Source organism: Plasmodium relictum, assembly GCF_900005765.1.
Source record: "Plasmodium relictum strain SGS1 genome assembly, chromosome: 12".
In the NCBI taxonomy this organism is placed as follows: Eukaryota; Apicomplexa; class Aconoidasida; order Haemosporida; family Plasmodiidae; genus Plasmodium; species Plasmodium relictum.
The window spans coordinates 272,533-292,691 of NC_041690.1; the positions used below are offsets into that span (position 1 = coordinate 272,533).

Consider the following 20,159-nt stretch of genomic DNA (forward strand, 5'->3'; position numbering starts at 1 on the left):
AAAAAATAAATATTAGTAGTAAAACATTAATAAACAAATGTTATAATATACATATATTAATAATAAAAATTTTAAGTAGACAAATATACAAAAAAAAAAAAAAAAAAAATTTATGTATAAAAAAATTCTTTTTTGTAAAAGAATTAACTATATTTAAAATATTAGCCTTTTTTTTTTGTTGTTGTTAATTTAATTCAATAATGTCATTTTTTTTATCCAAAAAATCATCAAAAAAATTATTTTCTGTTATATATTCAATGCATTTCATTAATTTTTTTTCATATAAATAAATTTCATTTTTCATTAATTGATAAAGTAATGGTGGCTTTTTATGAATGTTTAAAGAGTCAATTAATTGCTTTTTTGAAAAACTTCTATTTTGTTTTTTTCCCCCTTTAAGTTTATTATTTGAAATGTTATAATAATCATTTTCATAAATGTTACGAAAGTTATTTTGCGACAACTTAGTTAATAAAGGAATAAATAAAGATTTTTTTAATTCGTTTTTATAATATAAATTTCTACCTATTGCAGAACAGTAACTTTCAAAAAATAATTCTTCAATTAAGCAATTTGGCTTTTTTTTTATTTTCGATACTTGTTTATTTTTATCATTAATTATTTTGCTTCTTGTAGGATAATTTTTTTTTCTTTCATTAATCCACTTTTCTATCTCTTTTGGATTATTTAAAATGTTTTCATTTTTATCATTTTTCATATGGTTTAATAAATGAAATTCTAGACAATCAATATTATATATATGATTACAATTATCTATTGGGCATTTTATATGCTGATTTTTATTGTGATCTTCTAATTTATTTTCTTCAATATTGATATCACAATATTTACAAAATATAAATTTTGGAACTTTATCTTTTGTATTACTATATGCATTTTCATTTGTATTTTTTTTTTCGATTTTTATATTTTCATTGAAAATATTCATAGATTTATTTCTTTTATTTATTTTTCTATAATTTATGTTATTATTTTTACTTATACATTCTTGTTTGTTTGATTCATTTAAATGATTTATATTATTACTTTTACTTGAGTAATCCTTAATATTGAAGCTATGAATGATCTTATTTGCGTTAATTTCATGATTAATTGGAATTCCATTGCTTATGTAATTTTTATTTTCGAATATACTTTCATTTAAATACTTATTAAAATTATTATTCGTATTTTCATTTATATTATTATTACTTAAATAAGAATTGTTAAATGTTTTCAAGGTATTGTAATTCATGAAATTCATACTTCTCTTAATAGTTCTATTATTGTTAAAATCCATTATGGAATAATTATTTATACTGTTTTCTTGATGATAAATATTGCATTGATTATTACTTATATTTAAATTATTACCTTTTAAAAAAGTATCATTTTTTTTATTTGAGTAAATTAATTTATTATTATATTTTTTACTTTTTTTATGAATAATATTATTACTTCTGTTGCTAATAACATAGCCACTTTTTCTGAAATCATTTTTTATTTTATTATTATTACTATCATATGTATAATTATTGTTCTCATTTAAATATTTATTTGAATATGAAGAAACAAAATTCTCAAAGTAAGAATTTGATAAAATTTCATTATTTTGAACATTCATATATTTTTCTTTGCTGTTTAAATTTTTATTAAAGCCTTTATTTAAATTTAGAGAGCCGCTTAATTCATTTCTATCACTTTTTAAATAATCATAACTATTAATATATTCACTTTTCATATTTAATTCTTCTTCCTTTATACCATTTATTTTGAAATCATTAAGCATGATTTTGTTATTATTTTGATAAGAAATATTTTGTTCTTTCCGAGAAATAGATAATTCATTATAATTTTTTGTATTTATATAACTCATATATCTTTTATTATATTCATTTTTATTCATTTTTTTTTTCTGAAGGAATATCCCTTTAAGTTGATATTTTGGTTTTAAAAAATAAAAAAAAATTTGTTCTATAAAAAAATTCAGTGGGTCCTTAAAAATTGTTAAAATAAAATAATGAAAAATAAAAACAACAAAAAAAAATAAAATAAAATGAGATAGTGTTGAAATATATTAAAAAAAATAATCATTATAACCATTATGGGAAGAATTTTTTTTTTTTTAAGATAAAATTTTTTTTTCAAAATACAATTTAATTTTTGTATATAATGTGAAGTTGTTTTTTATATCTATATATTTTTCATTTTATTTTTATTAAATTGAAATTTTTGGTATATTTAAATTAAATTTTATGTATAATATTCATTTTTTTGGATTAATTTAAATAAAATAGCATCTTATAAATTAACTATCCAGAAAAAAAACTTATTAGCAAACTTTTTATAAATAATTATAAGAACAGTAAATATCTGAAATACAAATATATTATTGTAGCTAAGTATAAAAAAGAAAAAATACTCTTTTTAAATAATTAATCATCACCAAAAAAAAAAAAAATGTTTTTCATAAATTCATTTGAGAACAATTTCAATTTTTTTTTTTTTTTATGTAAAACAATGATATATAATTTTTTATATTTTATATTCCTTTTATCATAATTAATTATAACCTTATCTTCATAAAAATATGAATGATAATTCTTTATTTTCCATAATAATTTAATATAAACTTCCTGCTATTTTTAAGACGATGTTATGTAATTTATTAATCTACTTTTAATAGTTCATTATCTTTTAATTTAAAAAAAAAATATATATAATATATATATGCGAAATATTTGAATGAAAAGACAAATATATGTGACATGCATAAAATAGTAATAAATAAATTTTAATTTTTTATATTTTCATACAATTATTTTCTAGTTAAAAAAATATATAAAATAAAGTTAAATATTTTCTGTTTTTAATGAATTGGGTAATAAAAAAAAAAAGTATTATATAGAATATCCATTTTTTTGTTATTTTTAGTTTTATAGCATCTTATTTATATTTTTTTTTTTTTTTTTTTTTACATTTATTTTTAAATATATGGAAAATAAAATATCAATTATAATAGACAATAATAGAATAAAAGCAAATGATATAGATTTAAACATAAAAGAATGGATTACGAGCAAGGAAGATTGTGAAAATGTTTTCAGAAATAAAAAAATAATGTATTTTTCTGATTACTTATCTAAATTTGATGATGATATAAAACATAAAATAGAGGATGAAGAAATAATTATTATATGTACTATTGTTAATATACCATATCAAGTAAGAAAATATAATGAAGAAAAATATATCTTTTGGGATATCTCTGATTTAAAAGAGACTCAATCGCGATTATTTCTATCTGGTGAAGTTTGTGAGGAAAATGAAAATGAAAAAGAAGGTGCTGTAATTGCATTAATTAATCCATTGATGAAAGAAAAAGATCCTCAATATTATAATTCAAGAATTTTAGAAATACATAAGAAAAGCAATTTAATAATAATAGGTTTAATTGATGGATTAGAAAAATGTAAAGGTATAACAAGAAGTGGTGATAAATGTAAAATAAAATTATATGCACCTCTATATGGTTATTATTGTAAGTATCATATTAAACAGAATAAAAAAGAAAAAAAGAAAAAAAATAATAGTAATGAAAATGAATCAAATAAAAATGACAAAAATTGCATAACGAATATTGATATTGATAAAAAATATAGTTTAAATAATAATGACAATAATAAAAAAAATAATAAAAAAAAAAAAAAAGAAAAGGATACTGACGACGAAGAATACTTTGATGTAGAATCTATTATAGGCATGTACAGTAAAAAAATAGTAGCTAAAGATAAAAAAAAAAAAATTGAAATAATTAATAATAGAATAAAAGAATTAGATGAATATGCAAAATTAAACAAGGACTTAAATTATATAGATAATATAAAAAATGATACTATGAATCAAGGATGCTCAACAACACAAAAATCTGCCAACGATTTATTTTCAGAGCAATGTCCTGAGCTTATATATTTGATTAATAAATCAAATAAAATAAATGAAAAAGAAAAAAAGAAAGATGATGATGATGCAAAAATAATAGAAGATATAGATGTACTAAATGAAAACATCGCTTCAAATGAGGAAAAGCAAAAAAAAAAATTTGAAAATTTTTTAAGTAAATTAATTGAATTGCAAAAATCGAAAGATGAGAATGACATGAAAACATTATTGAAAGGCTTAATTTATGTTACTAATAACTTTAACTTTCATTTGAAACATATAGAAAACTCGAATATATTCGATATTTGTTATAAATTATTGGATCATAGAAGTGAAGAAATTGCAATAGCAGCTCTAAAGTTTAAAAGAAAAATTAATAAGCTATATATTGATTATTATAAAAATAGACTCAAGAAACAGAAAGTTGAAACTTTAGAAAGAGGCGAAAACAAAAGTGAAAACAATTTTATAAAAAAATGAAAAAAATGAAAAAAATGAAACGAACAAAAATTAAAAGTTAATAAAAAAAAAAATATACTGTATTTATTTTTCTTTTTATACCACTGCAGAAATTTTTTTTTTTTTTTTAGTATTTTTTTATAAATATTTAAATTATAAAGAATTTTTTATTTTTCATGGTTGATTATACAATATATTTATTTATATGTATTAACAAACATGTTTTTATATTTTACTCTTTTTTTTTTTAAATAGTAATCTTTACTAAATATTTTTAAGAATTTTTTTTTTTATCCTAATATAAAATATATAAACATATATATAATTTTTATAATTTTAGAATAAATGTAAAAAATAGATTATTTAAAAGAAAAAAAAATTAAATAAATTGGGAGTTTCACTTGTTTCTAATTTTATTCTGAGTACACCATTTATATATATAATATATATATATTTTTTTTTTTTTTTTTTTTTTTGGCTTTTTTATAACTTTTTTATATCATATTTTATTCTTTTTAGATTTTTATATAAAATTTATGTTTTATCCATTTTTGGTTTTACACAACAATTACTTTCTTATTAAAGAGGATCTCATTAATTCATTTTCAGGTTACATTCTAAAATAGCTTAAATACATGCATATATATATATATATATATATATATATATATATATATATATATATATATAATTTTCTTTATTTTATTATTAAGTAGTATTTTGTATTTGACAAATTTTACATAATTTTTAAATTAAAGAGCACCTTATTCTGCACTTTTTTTTTTTTTTTTATACTTCTATAACATAAGCAAATTTTTAAAATTGGAAAATAAAACTAGGTTTTTGGTAAATTCTTTTACATTTTAATAAAAGAACATTTTATTAATATTCTACTTCAATTTTATAAGCAGATAATTTTTATATACATTTAAAAATATTAAAAATAATATTTTAAGATGCCTATTGAAATACCATTATTGATATCATCAGCATTCCCATTAATTTGGAAATCAGGTGTGGCTCAACTTTCCTTTGCAAAAGCTGGTGGATCGCTAGCTGCATTAAAAGGATCATCCATTTTATTAAGTAAAGTTGCATCGAGTGGAAAAAGTGGGTTACTAGCTTCAACCTCTTCTCAACTAGACAACATTAAAGAAGCAGCACAAAAACTTGTTGAAGAAATTGAAAAAAATGTAAATTTAAGTTTACTATTTTATAATATAGATGATGAAGAAACTGCCGGATATTATTTAATGAAAAAAAGAGAAGAATATGAAAAATTAAATAATTCCATGTATGAGAATGGGCAAGAAATTGAATAAAAAAGCAACTTAAAAAGTTGAAATACTTGAGCATCTTTTTAGGTCTTTTCATAATAAAATAGAAATATATATAATAGAATTATTTCTTTTAAATACATAAATAATTATAAAATATTAAAAAAATTTATAAAAAAATTTTTACTGAATGTTTTTGTCTTTTTTTTTTTTTTTTTCCCATAAAATATAAATTAATAATCATCTATAAGCTTTGTTTTTTTTATTTTTACATAAAAACTTCAATAAGTTACTGAAAATGAAAAAAACAGAAACAAAATTTAACCTTTTTTGAAAGCAGTATGAGTTTTTTAACATTAAATTATTTTTATTATAGAGCAAAAATTAAAAATAAGTTATGTTAAAAATTGTCTTAATTAAAATGCAAATTTTTTCTTTGCATTAATTTTTAAAATATATAAAGATTATTTTATTCACAAAAACATATTAATTTAATAATATTTTTAATTAAATTATAACTTAAAATTAATAGCGTAATTCTATCAAAAATTAATTTAAATTGAAATGTAATAATATTATTAATTTATATACAATGAAATTTTGTTATATATATATATAGAAGAAACTGATATGCCTATTATTTCATTTAAATTAATTTTTCTCTCTTTTAAAACTCTATGAAAAAAAAAAAAATTTAAAGAATATCATACTTCTGATATATTAAAAAAATTATGAAAACATAATGGTTAATAATATTTTTATAATATAATATTAAGATTTCTTAAAAAAAAAAGAAGAAATGTAATAATAATAATTAAAATTTTTTTTTTTATAAACAAGTATACTAATTTATTCACTAACAAAAAAAAAAAAAAAAAAAATATAAATATATGCATAAATGTAAGAAAAAAAAAAAAAACAAAAAAAAAAAAATTATATTAAAATATAAAAATGTAAAAAATAGTAGAGTGTATTGAAAAACTTTTTCATCAATAAATAAATATAAATAAAATATATATACCACCTTATATGCGCATAATAATTTTTATTAAAAAAAAATTCCTTAAAATACAAAATTTTAATATATAAATTCCCTTTTTTTCATGTAGATTTCTTCAGAATTTTTTAGTTATAAAAAAAAAATATAAAATTTAGATATTTTTTATATTTTTGAAAATTATAAGATAATAATTTTATATTTCAAATAAAAAGTATTAATAAACATGATTAAATTTTTTTTTTTTGTATTGTTATTAGAACATATACTTTAAGGACTTTTTTTTTGTATTACCAAAACAACATAAAATAATAAAAAAAGTGAAATTATATATATATATTTATTTAAAAAAAAAAAAGGATAAAATAATATAAAAAATAAATTCAAAAAAATCATAAAAAATGTTGAATAATAATGATTTTAATAAGGGTATACATCAAATAGATACCTTTCAAAATAATAATAATAATAATAATAGCAATAATAATAATTTTTTTAATATGTTAAGTAATTTAGATGATAATAATAATTCTCATTCATATACTTCTAATTTTTTTAGTAAAAATGTTATAACAAATGATAATAATATTAACATGTTTGATAACTTAAATAATAATTTACCTTTTAATAACTTTCAAAATAAAAGTTGCGTTAATTTTTTTAGTAAAGTAGAAACGCCTAATAACAATTCAGAAGTTCTATTTACTGAAGTAAAAAAAAACATCTCTATTTTTGGTAATAAGCTTAAAAATTCTCCATTATTTGCTAATACCTCAGGAATAGAAAATAAAAATGGAAATAATAATTTCAGATTTGATGATTATGTTAGTAAAGATAAATCAATATTTGGGAATCGATTAAAAGAAAGAAAGCCACTTTTTACAAATATTAAAAATGAAAATTCGTTATCATTAAATGATGAAAACTTAAATTATGCTACAAATGAAAATATAACTCAATTAGGTAATCAAAATAATAATTTTATGAATTATAATTATGATCAAAAAAAATTTTCATATATATTTAATTCATGCGACAATAATGATTTCACAAAACATATAAATAATGAAATAAATGAAAAAAATAATTTATTTCGTAATGTGTGCAATCCTGTTTCTTTAAATATTGAAAATAATTCAAACATAAAAAGCATAAATCCATTTGCTAATAATACAATTATAAATGAATCTCCCAATTTATCAATATGTACTGATATAAATTCTAATAATTATAATAGCATACAGAATAATATTCAATATCCTTATTTATATCATAATACCAATAATAAGAATATATTAAGCCCTAATTGCACACCTTTTAATGAACAAAATATTATAAATACACAAACCAATTTATTTAATGAAAAAAATAATTTTTCATATAATGAAATAAATAATTTATCAAATTATTCTAATATGTTACCTTCAAATATTGCCAATTACGCAGTAAACAATTCAAATACTAATATTCCTAATCAAAATAATATCAATATCACAGAAAATTTTTTAAAAGAACAAAACAGTAATACAAATATAATTGCTTCTAATAATTTTATGAGTAATGCTGATATAAATTTAAATAAAAATGAATTATTTTACAATCAAAATAAAATTACTCAAAAAGGAAATTTCGACTTGAGATATAATGATCAAATAATTTCAAATAATAACATAAACAGTTCTATTGAATATAATACAAATCCTAATTTTATATTAGGAGAAAGTGGCGTGAATTCATTGAAGGAATTAGAAAGAACAAATCAAGATGGTAAGTTAAATGAAACTTCTTTTACAAGTGAAAATGAAATATTGTTTGAAAGAAAGTATATAGAGAATACTGAAAAAAGGGTACTTTTTTTTAATAATAACTTTATAAAATCATTAGAATTAATAAATACTCATAATCTAAATAGCTACAATGAAAATAGATCAACCATATATACTTTTCCATACTACGAATCTTTTAACAATGGTATATTTTATATAAAAGCAATTGAAGAATGTAAAAAGGCAGAAAGATTTGATATTGATGATGACTTATATAATAAAATATTTTCAAAAAATGATGGAAATGAGATGAAAGTTTTAAAAAATATTAATATTAATGAAAAAATAGACAATGAAAACATGAAATTGAGTATTTATTACCCTTTGTTGCACGTAGAAAAAATAAAATTTAGGCAACCACTAAGTTTAGACAATTCAAATAAACCAATAAATAATAATTTTGAATTAGGAAAAATACCTACAGTTATATAGATATTTTTAGAAATTTTTTTTACTACCAAAATCTTTATATTCCTTCAAATAAGAGGTGTATATATTTTTTCCCTTTTTTTTTTCTTTTTTTTCATGTAAACTTTTTTAATTACTATAACACATGTTTAATATTTATTAAAATTTGGCATGCAGTGCATACTTTTAAAATACTCATATATATGTAATTAAATTAGTTTGATTAAATACTATTTTAAAATATTTTCTCTTTTGCTTTATCATGTTTTTATATTTTAATTTTTTTTTAATATTGATTTTGTATCTTACATATGTTCACATAAATTATACATTTTTTTATTATTCATTTTTGTAAAAAAACTAAATATGAATATTCTGTAAAATAATATTTTAATTTATACATAAAAATAAAAGAAGATAAAAAGCAGGAATCTAAAAACGAGACGCTTTAAAACACTATAATTTAAAATAAAAAAGAAATAAGAAAAAAAATAGATATTTAAAAATGAATAAAAATTTAAAAAAGTTCAAAATAAGATTTATTTTTTAAAATTATAAATATGATTAAAAATATATGTACAATAATAGTTAAAATAAAAAAAAGTGGTATTAAATAAGATAGAATAAAATATAATTCAATATGGTTAAATGATTTAAAATTATAATTGAATGTATTAATATAAAATAATGCGATAGTACAATAAAATTATCACAAATAAAAATAAAAATCATTAAAATAAAATTAAATTATTATTCAAAATAAAATAAAATAAAATAAAGTAATAATAAAGTACACTTTATTAAAATTAAATTAACATAAATATGTGGAAAATAAAAATAAATTGTTACTATAAAAACATAAAATCTGATTTTTTTTTTTTCTCAATAGTAAAAAAAATATATGAATTATGATTCTTTCATTATACTTATTACTATTAAAAATATTATTCAATTTTAAAAAAGTAAATACTGTTTAATTTTTAAAAGAAATATAAACCATGATTTCTATAAATTTTTATGAAAATATAAAAGTAAGAAAAAAATTTTAATCTTTTAAAATTAGTTATAAAATATATATGATGTATTTTTCTATAGATAAAAAAAGATATTATCTTTTCACTTTATTTAGTATATATGTGAGTAATTTTTGAATATACATTATATTACAACTTCATTTCAGTATTCCATTTCACTGTATAGATAATAAATATGTCTCTCATTTTATTTATTTTTATTAAACTAAACTAATTTACTTGGATTATACTAAATATTTTTTATCCCTTTTTATAATTATTGTACTTATTTTATCTAAATATTTTAATAATTGAGATACTTCCAATTTCATTTTTTTTCATGACATTTTCTTATTGATACGGTAATGTTTTAATTATAATTTAACGTTTACCAAAGATAAAATTCTAATAATTTTTTATTTTATTATGTTTTATTGATAATGAAGCAATATTTAAAACAGAAGAAAATGTTTATATCCTAAAGAATACTATAAAATTGTTATTCATTTCTAGTGCTATATTAAAATTTAGTTAAATTCTTCCCTGCTTTAATGATTTTCAGTATGAATATAATTTATAGCACTTTTCTGGTTATTTATACTATAAAGAAAAAGTGTCCTTTTCATTTTCTATTAAAATATGTTTTTTTAATTAATGAATTATATGGACGCATCATATTCCTATATTTTTTTTTTTTTTTTTTTTGTATATCCCCATTTTATTAAAAATTGTTAAATTTTCTGTATTATTTATAATATATATCTTTTAATCTATTAATCCCTTGGAATTCTTTCATCAGGAGTCCTAAACCAGTTAAGAACATAATTATAGTAAGCAGATGCAGTATTTGCAGCTTTAGAAAAAAATTCATTAATTGATTCATCTCTTTCTATTTCATCATCATAATAGTCATATGAATTTCTATACTTTATCATAATTCTCTTTAATTTCCCACATTTTCCAGATATATAATAAGCAATAGTAAAAATATCACTAAAATCCTCTTCACATAATCTGCCTCTATAACTTTTATATTTTCTTGATGGATGCCCATTAGCAGGAGGAATATATGTATTATTGTATGGCTGACTGCTATTACTAATAATATTATATTCTTGTAATATATTTCTGTGACTATCAATAGGATTATATAAATCTCCTTCAATGTTATCAAACAAAACATCAAATCCGATAACTAGTTTTTGAAGATTTTCCATTGTGTATAACATTTTATATAAGCCTTGTAAACCTAAAGTCGTGAAATCGAAAATAAACTCCCAAAACCAATGATCGTGGTGTAATGGATAATAGCATACCTCAAACTTTTTTAATAATGGAAATGAACAATTACGAAAAATATGTAACCATTCTAATGTTTGACATCCAATAATAGTTAATTTTTCTAGTTTTTCGAAAACTGATGGACATAATGCAAAAGGTTCATGCCTAGGTGTACAGTCATTCATAAAATATTCTGGAGATAATAATTCTAATGTTTTTAAATTATCTACATTTTGAAATATTAATGCAGCAACTTCATGTATGTACATACCGTTTCCTGAATAAATTTTTTCTGATGTTTTAATATGTTTAACATTCTTCATTTGATGTAAATAAAATTGTCTTTTATAAATTGGTAAATTTGACCATTTTTCATCCAAGTGAAGTTTTTTAATATGGGTAAAAACATTTATTCGATTATTTATTACATAACTAGTTAATTTATTTAATAATTCACACTCTAAAATTCTATCTACGCTTAAAAAATTTAAACATCTCACATAAGAATCTATAGATAACGGAAAATTATTTTTATAATTACCCTTTTTTTTCCCCATTTTTAATATCATTGCATTTTTTTCTTCTTTGTTTTCATAAATATTATTCTCATTTATCTTAATATTACCTTCATTTTTTCCTTTATTATCTTCTGATTTTATTAAAAATACATTTTTAAAATTATTTTTTAAAGCATCCCAAAAATGATACGTTTTTTCAATTTCAATCCATTTATTTTCTTCCAAATCATTTATTTTTTTGGATGAATTCATATCATTACTACTAATTATATTACCATTTATATTATTACTAATACTATTTTTAATATGATTACTGTCATTTATATTATTATTATCATCATAATTAATGTTTTTATTGTTTTTAATGCTATTACTATTAGTGCTTCTATTATTATACTTATTATTAACATTGTTATTATTTACATTATTTTTATTATATTTTACAGATATATTTCCTTGATAATTTTCAGGAAAGGAATTCGTTATTGAGATTTGATTATTATCTTTTCTTTTATAAAATTTCTTTTTTAATTGTTCATCATTGTATTTTATTATTTTTTCAAAGGATATGCTATTTTTTGTTATTTTTTCTTTGCCATTATCATAATCATATGAATTATTAGCAAATGTAGTATTGCTATGATTCTTCTTATTATTGTAGATAGCTTTACTTATATCATTGGAATAAGCATTCTTATCATTAATTGTGTCATAAGATTTATTAACTTCTTTAAAATTTTTTTTGGAATTTTCCATATTTTTTAAATGGTTTCCTAATTTTCCTATATTTTCTTGACTGTTTTTAATTGGTTCTTTGGAGAATATGCCGCGATGAGTATTTGCACCCTCCTTATTATTCAGTTGTAATTTTTTCTTATTAATATTACAAGTATTATTTTTATCCTCCTTTAAATATGAAAGGGATTTTTGCTCTTTAAAAAAGAGATTGTTGGAATTTTTTATTTTATCTAATTTCTTAGCACTTTTTCTTGAATTATTTATATTTAGTTTATCTGAAATATTATTTGTACTTTTTTTATTATTTTTTCCAACAATTTTTGCCTTTGTTATTGTATCTAGAGAACTTTTTTTTTTTAAATTATGGACATATTTCTTTTCCTTTTCTTTAAGAATTTCGTTTATTGTGTATTCTTTAAGTTGTAAATTTGAAATCTTTTTTATACTATTTGGAATAAAAGTTTCTTTGTTGAATGCATTTGAATCATTAAATTTTGAGTCAATTTCAATATTTTTTAAATTAAATAAATTTTTTTTTTTTGAATTCTTAATTATATCATTTGTATTTTTTTTGTTTACTTCACAATTTGTTTTATTTTGGGAAATATCTAATGGTTTTTTTTTTTGAATATCATTTACCTTTTTTGAATGTGAAAATCTTTCAATTAATTGTTTTGTTTTCCTTGTTTCAATTTTTATTTTGTCACTTTGTCTACTAGCCATTTTTTTTTTTTTTTTTTTTTTTAATTAAATAGCATTATATCAATCATATTTGAAAATAGGCATAAATATAAATAACATTAAAATTTGTTTTAATGAAAGTTTATTAATTTTATTTTTAATTATTCAAATTAAAAAATAATAATAGGATTAAAACTGCAAAGCTAGTTTAAAAATAAAAGGTAAGAAATTATATTAGAATCTTTAAAAAGAAAATATGAAGATAAATATAAATAACCTTGAGAAATGAATTAAAAAAAAATAGGTTAAACAAAAAAAGAAAAAAAAATTAAATTTAGCATATCAAGTTAAACTTTTTTTTTTTTATATTTTTCAACTAATTTTTTTTATGAAATAAAATAAATATATAGAATATTTATTTTTTTCTACACAAACTTACAACGGAAAATGTTCCATGAAAAAAAATTTTAGAAACGTGTGTGAACCTAATACACATTGTACAAATATTTTTTTGCATGATAATATGTAGTAAAATAATAAGGCTAGTAAAGAGTTGACGCTTCATAAAATTTTTTTGGATATAATTATTTTAATATTTTTACGTTTTTTAAAATTATTTCTTTTATATATTAAAAAGGTTAAGCATATGTTATTGAATTAATAAATAATTTATAAAAAAATTAATTACATAATTATTTTTTATTCATGCACAACTAAAAAGGTTCCATGCTAAATAGCTGAAATTTATATATTTCCAAAAAAAAATTTATGAGCATAATTTGATTAGCTAAAAATATCTCAAAATCTTAAAAAATACCTTTTAAAACAAATTAGTAATTTTCCCTTATATTTTTTTTGGTATTTGGTTTTACGAAAAGAAAATGAATTCATGCAATGTAAAAAGAATATAGCAGCTTTTTTTTTTTTTTTTTAGTATATATATTGTGCACTATTTTTTTTTTAAGGTGCAACTTCATTGTGTAACTTTCTTAAATTTCATGTAATATATAAAATATTTTTTTGTATATTTAAATATTTTAACTTTTATAAAGAGAGAAAAAAAAAGTATAATAAAAAAAAAAAAAAAGCATAAGATAAATAAAATATATATTATAAGTTGAGTTTTAAGGAAAAATTCACACTTATATATATATAAATATTATTTTATTTACTTATTTAAATTTTTTTTTTTTGTATATATCTTTTAAATTATCTAGGAAATACACATATAATTTTTATTTATAGTCGCCTTAATAAAAAATTAATGTTAAAGTTCTATTCTTTTTAAATTACACAGTTAAAATATGTATTTGTTTTCATTTTATAATTCTCATTAAATCAATTGTACAGCATCTGTTATGCCACTGAAGTCTCTTACATTTGTAAGTTCTTTAAATCTTTTATAAAATTTATCATATTTATAAAAAATTTTAACTTTGCTTGAAACTAAAAAACGGGGAGCTACCTTTTTTCCATATACCTATAGAATATTCACATATAATAAAAAAATAGAAAGATATATTTTAAAAAAAACTTCATTATAACATATTCTATATTTATGAAAAAAAAAATAAATTCTTATTATTATATTATATAATTAATATAACCTTTTCAAATACAGAAAAATCATTTAATCCATACAAAGCTTCTAAATGTGGCTCCCTTATATCCTTAGCTATCAACAAAATAAAATTTTTATATTCTACTAGCTCAACATCTATTTTAAATAAGAAGTTTTGTAGAACTGTAAAATTTTTGGGTTCTGATAGAAAAAAATATAAACATGTATTTAATAAAAAATTATAAAAGTTTTTTATTAAATACATGTTTAAAATAATATTACTATCTAAAAGAGTATATTTTAATGCATGTATAACAGATTCTCGATTGGAAATAGCGGTTAATTCTTTATTTATGTCATAATATAATATATGTGTTTTTTTTTCTTCTTTATCAATACTTTTTTTTTTATCTTTTTCATTACTAGATCTATTTATAAAAGAAGGATTGTTGTTTTCTAAATTAAGTGCATTTAAATTCAACTTATCTCCTAAAAAAAAATGTTTTTTTTGTTTTTATTTTTTATGCTTATAATATACAAGTAATTGTTTTTAAATTTATAATTTAAAATACTACTTTCTTTATAAGCTGAATGTTTAAAAAATTTTCCATTTCTATTTTTGTAAAGATCCTTTATTTCAGGGTTATTTGATTCATATTCATTAGAATTTATATTTATGAAATTCTTTTTATTTTCACAATTTTCATTACTTTGCTCTAATTTTTCAAATAATGTCTTTGTATGTGATGCATCTTTTTCATTCAATTTCGTAAAATTTTCAGTTTTTTGCTGAATAATTACTTTATTTAACACATGATCAACGTCTAAAATATTTTCATTTTTCTTTTTAACTTTTTTTTTTTTGTCTTTTGTATTTTCTTCAATTTCATATATATATTTATTATCTTCATTATATTTATCTTTCATAAAGCAATCATGATAATACCCTTTTTCTTTTTCCTTTTCTTTTTGATCTATCTCATGATTGTTGTATATATTTTTATATTTGTATTTATTCGTATTGACTTTAATTACATCTTCATATATATTTTTTGCATTTTCATCTTCTATTTGACATTCATTGTATATATTCGTACTTTTTTTATATTCACTATAGATATAATCTTTCATTTCTTCTTCATCTCCTCTATTAATCAATTTTTCCTTTTTGCTTTCTAATACTTCATGTTCATGATCCTCATATTCTCCCTTATAGTTATTTTCATATCTTTTTCTATATATTCCGTCTTTTTTATCTAATTTTTTATCATCATGTGTTTTTATATATTCAAATATATTTTTATTTTGTATGTTGAATGATCCATTTTTATCTAAATGATGCAACATAGAATAAATATTTTTATTACTATCTTCTAGAACTATTGAATAATCTCTGAAATATTAAAAATATATAAAAACATAATATATATATATATATTTTTTTTTTTCTTTATTTGAAAAATTCATATAACAAAATGAGAAATTTTTATGCTATATATATATATATATGTTTTTTAAAAAAAATAAATATTATAAAGAACCTTAAATTTTGCTGATCTGTTGAAATAAAGCGTATTCTATTTCTTGGTGCATTATTTCTATGATATTTACTGGAGTCATTATTTTTTACAATATTTTGATCTTTAAAAACAACTTCTTTAAAAAAAAAAAAAATAATAGAAAATTAAATAATGTTTTTATATTATTTTTATAGAGAAAATTACCAATATATTACATTTTTTGTCATTTATTTTATTATAGTATTATCGTAAAAATATAATATAAAATTAGTAATATAATGATTAATTATATATTAAGGTTTTTATTCACTATTATTCTAGTGCTTAAAAAAAATGGATATATTTTCTAATATTATTAATTTTAAGCAGAAATTTACTAATTTTATTAGATGTATTCTCTAATTTTATAGATACTAATAACAAAAGAAAAATAGAAAAGTGTTATAAATGCAAGTATCTTTTAACAAAATTCTATAAGATTTTTAAATGAATACAGAATATAAAAATTCTAAAAGATAGATATTAATACTATTTCACATAATTATTAGTTATTTAATAATAATTGCATATATATGCTTTTAATCATAATATGTATATATACTTTTTAATAGAAAAATTTGATAAATGTATATTTTTTTTAAGAAATCATTTAATTGAGATCTTGTATCAAACATTTTCTCGCACTTGAATGTAATATTTTTAATATGATTAGATAAAATAGAAACAATAGTTTCAATTTCAGGATATTTCGTTTTAATTTTTCTTAAATATTTTATAACTTTTAATATTTTTTCATATTTATTTAATATTTCTTCTTCCATTTTTATGCTATTTAAGCTTTTGCTACTTTTAAAAAATTTAAGATTTGTTGGGGAATTATCTACATTATTTTCATTAAAAGTATATTTGGATTCATTTGGCTACAGAAAAGATAAAAAAAATTATAAAATTATTTGTTTATATATATATTTTTTTATCAATAATATTTAATTTTTCAATTTTTATTAACCAAATAAAAACTACTATTCATCTCTTTTTTGTTGATTGTATTATGGCAAAAATCATGAGAATAAATTTTCTTTTGTTTTTCACGGTGGCATGAATGCTTTTCATTATTACTTTTCTTAATGAAAAAAGAATTATAACAATCAAGATTTTCTATTTTTTGTTTATTCATTTGAGAGAAATTGTTACTACTTTCTTCATATTTTTTATTATGAATATTGTAGTTTATTATTTTATTATATAAATTTAAATTATGTATTAATTCATTATTATCGTATGTAATTCTTTGAGAAAAATTCATAGATTTTTTCTTTTCTTCTGAAGAATTTACAGTAATATCTGAGCAGTATGAATCATTTGAATATGATGAGCTATTTTCATCATTATAATTATTTTCATAATGCAAGTTTTTATTTGTTGTGTCTTTGTTTTCTTTTTCTCTCTCATAATATAATGGAGAAATTTTATTATTTATATCAAAATATAAGTTATTATCGTAATAATATTTATTATTTTTTATGTTATCTTCATTTGATTTTTTTCTATATAAATTTTCATCGTCTATTATATCATGCACATGTATACATTTTTTTATATTATCTTTATTTTCCATAATTTCCTCTAAATTATAATTAATTTCTAAATTTAAATCAATATATTTTTCTTTATGTTTGCAATTTTTTAAGAGTGTTTCATAATCAATATGAAAAGCCAAATCAGTATCTTTTTCATTTTTAGATAAATATTTCTTCGATACATGAGAACGGTTCATTAGAACTTCTTTGTTTTTATCATTTTCACTCATTTTTTATTTTGCATATGTAAAGAAAAATGACATAGAGACATTTACTCTGATTCTTAAGTTTTCAATAAAAGAAATTTATGATTTATAAAATTTTAATTTCTTTTTTTTTTGTTCTTTTCATTTTACCTAAAATATATCACAAAAAAAAAGAAAAATATTTAAGAAATTGAACTAAAGGTTTTTTTTTAATCTTAAAAAAGATGTATACAGAAGTTATAATTAAAGCATTTACTCTATTATTATAATTTATTCATATTTTCTTTATCTTTTTACTTTTTTCCATTTATTGCAAAATTTGCATATAATATTTGATTATTATTCATTTATTTATATTGATAAAAATATAAATTAAAAAATGGTGCATTATATTTAATAAAATTCATAAAAAAAAAAAATTAGGAATTTATAGGAATTTCAAAGTCTTAATTATCTAAAATGTTATATGTACAAAAAAGCAAACTTTAAATATTTAGAAAATACGTCTATGAAATAATATAAAAATTATTCAATTATTTAATACATCTTTTTATTTTTAGTTTTTAAAGAAATAGTAAATTTTAACAAAAATTTATTAACATTATTAAAAAATATCAAAATTTTTATAAAAGACATTTTTTTTTTTTCAGAAATAATATATATTCAGGATAAATTTTTTTTTTTTATTTTTTATTTCATTTTGTATGTTATTATAATCATCACAAGTCGAAACGATAATTTTACTAAAAAAAAAAATAAAATAAAATATGTAGAGTTAAAAAAAAATACAATAGTAATATAAAATAAAAAAAAATTATTTTATCTTTTACATATTCTGAGAAAATCTAAAAAATTATTTTTTATAATAAAGCTTTACAAAAAAAAAAATTTATATATATATATATATATATATATATATATATATATATATATATGCACATTTGCATAATGGAAATATATCATCAAGTCATAAGTATTTTAATAAAAGGAAAGAACATTTTTTTCTTTTAATAAAATATTTTTATCATTTAAAAAAAGTTAAAAATTATAAGTTTTTCTTTAATTTTTTCAATTCCATATTCTTCTTTTTATTTTCTTCTAATTTCTTTCTTATTTCACTTAATTCTTCCTCCGTTGGAGGTTTCTGCTTTCTTTTTTTGGAGCTTTTCTTACCATATTCTTTTTCAATATTTGATAGAAGTGAATTTATTTTTAAAGTTCTTTTTGCTTCATTATTTCTTATAGCTAAAACTAAATCGTCTATGGGCTGCTCATTTTTTCTTTTTTTACTTTTTTTAGAATCTTTTTTTATAAAATTTTTATATTTTTGAATGATATTATCTATATTTTTTAACGAATTACTATAACTAGAAGTTTTCTTTATTTTTTTTGATTTAAACAAGTTTTCGAAAATGTTCACAAATCTATTTAAGTCATTTTCATCACTAAATGGTATATATTCTAAAATATTTTCTAGATTTCCACCAAATTTATTATAAAACTGAATCAAATCCTCTTTTTCATCTTCACTATTTTTGTAAGATTTTTCATAATTTAGTATATCTTCTACCTTAATTCTAGAGTGGAATAATTTGGGATCAAAGAAATTTTTGAATTCTGAAAATTCATCCTCTAAACCATATTCATCATAATTTTTTCTTTTTTCTGGATCCCTTAATATTTCATATGCTTTCTGAATTTGTAAAAACATTTCTTTACATTTTTCTAAAGACAGCTCTTCATTATCATTGTTATTTATACTTTTTTCATCTTTTTCATTTTTCTTTTCCTTTTTTTCTTTTACATTATTATTTTTCTTTTCTTTTCCCTCATTTACTTTTTTACTATTTGCTAAAAATTTATCAGGATGATATATCAGAGCCAATATTCTGTATGCTTTCGCTATCTCTTTGATAGTAGCATTTTTTTCAACACCCAAAATATCATACAAGCTTAATTTTTTATCATTTTTCATTTTCTTTTTCTTTTTTCTTTTTAAAAAAAAATTGTTCTATATTTTATAGTTTTATAACTTAAAAGAAAAAAAATTAAAATAGTAGAAATATTACAATGATACAAAATGCAAAGTCTTTACTTTGTTTATTACCTCAAAAATATAATTCTTTCAAACTTACATAAAGTATTGTTGATA

The 20,159-nt window shown here is 18.0% G+C and overlaps 7 protein-coding genes across 7 annotated transcripts; 3 read left to right on the forward strand and 4 right to left on the reverse strand.

Annotated features, from left to right (window-relative positions):
• Nucleotides 1–184: 184 nt before the first annotated feature.
• PRELSG_1206800 (conserved Plasmodium protein, unknown function) lies at nt 185–1,906 on the reverse strand (the record flags this gene model as incomplete). Its single annotated transcript, XM_028677837.1, has 1 exon — nt 185–1,906. The coding sequence occupies one exon, from the start codon at nt 1,904–1,906 to the stop codon at nt 185–187; it is 1,722 nt and encodes a 573-aa protein (XP_028534186.1).
• Nucleotides 1,907–2,994: 1,088 nt separating this feature from the next.
• On the forward strand, nt 2,995–4,422 carry NUP116 (nucleoporin NUP116/NSP116, putative; the record flags this gene model as incomplete). The annotated part of the gene is made up of 1 exon (XM_028677838.1): nt 2,995–4,422. The coding sequence occupies one exon, from the start codon at nt 2,995–2,997 to the stop codon at nt 4,420–4,422; it is 1,428 nt and encodes a 475-aa protein (XP_028534187.1).
• A 935-nt stretch (nt 4,423–5,357) lies between these two features.
• PRELSG_1207000 (conserved Plasmodium protein, unknown function) lies at nt 5,358–5,723 on the forward strand (the record flags this gene model as incomplete). The annotated part of the gene is made up of 1 exon (XM_028677839.1): nt 5,358–5,723. One exon carries the CDS (start codon nt 5,358–5,360, stop codon nt 5,721–5,723), a length of 366 nt encoding a protein of 121 aa, XP_028534188.1.
• A 1,353-nt stretch (nt 5,724–7,076) lies between these two features.
• Nucleotides 7,077–8,933, forward strand: PRELSG_1207100 (conserved Plasmodium protein, unknown function; the record flags this gene model as incomplete). Its single annotated transcript, XM_028677840.1, has 1 exon — nt 7,077–8,933. The coding sequence occupies one exon, from the start codon at nt 7,077–7,079 to the stop codon at nt 8,931–8,933; it is 1,857 nt and encodes a 618-aa protein (XP_028534189.1).
• A 1,762-nt stretch (nt 8,934–10,695) lies between these two features.
• PRELSG_1207200 (conserved Plasmodium protein, unknown function) lies at nt 10,696–13,182 on the reverse strand (the record flags this gene model as incomplete). The annotated part of the gene is made up of 1 exon (XM_028677841.1): nt 10,696–13,182. One exon carries the CDS (start codon nt 13,180–13,182, stop codon nt 10,696–10,698), a length of 2,487 nt encoding a protein of 828 aa, XP_028534190.1.
• Nucleotides 13,183–14,473: 1,291 nt separating this feature from the next.
• On the reverse strand, nt 14,474–18,031 carry PRELSG_1207300 (conserved Plasmodium protein, unknown function; the record flags this gene model as incomplete). The annotated part of the gene is made up of 7 exons (XM_028677842.1): nt 14,474–14,620; nt 14,748–14,902; nt 14,984–15,190; nt 15,277–16,094; nt 16,243–16,357; nt 16,823–17,141; nt 17,231–18,031. 7 exons carry the CDS (start codon nt 18,029–18,031, stop codon nt 14,474–14,476), a joined length of 2,562 nt encoding a protein of 853 aa, XP_028534191.1.
• Nucleotides 18,032–19,052: 1,021 nt separating this feature from the next.
• On the reverse strand, nt 19,053–19,982 carry PRELSG_1207400 (DnaJ protein, putative; the record flags this gene model as incomplete). Its single annotated transcript, XM_028677843.1, has 1 exon — nt 19,053–19,982. The coding sequence occupies one exon, from the start codon at nt 19,980–19,982 to the stop codon at nt 19,053–19,055; it is 930 nt and encodes a 309-aa protein (XP_028534192.1).
• Nucleotides 19,983–20,159: the final 177 nt, after the last annotated feature.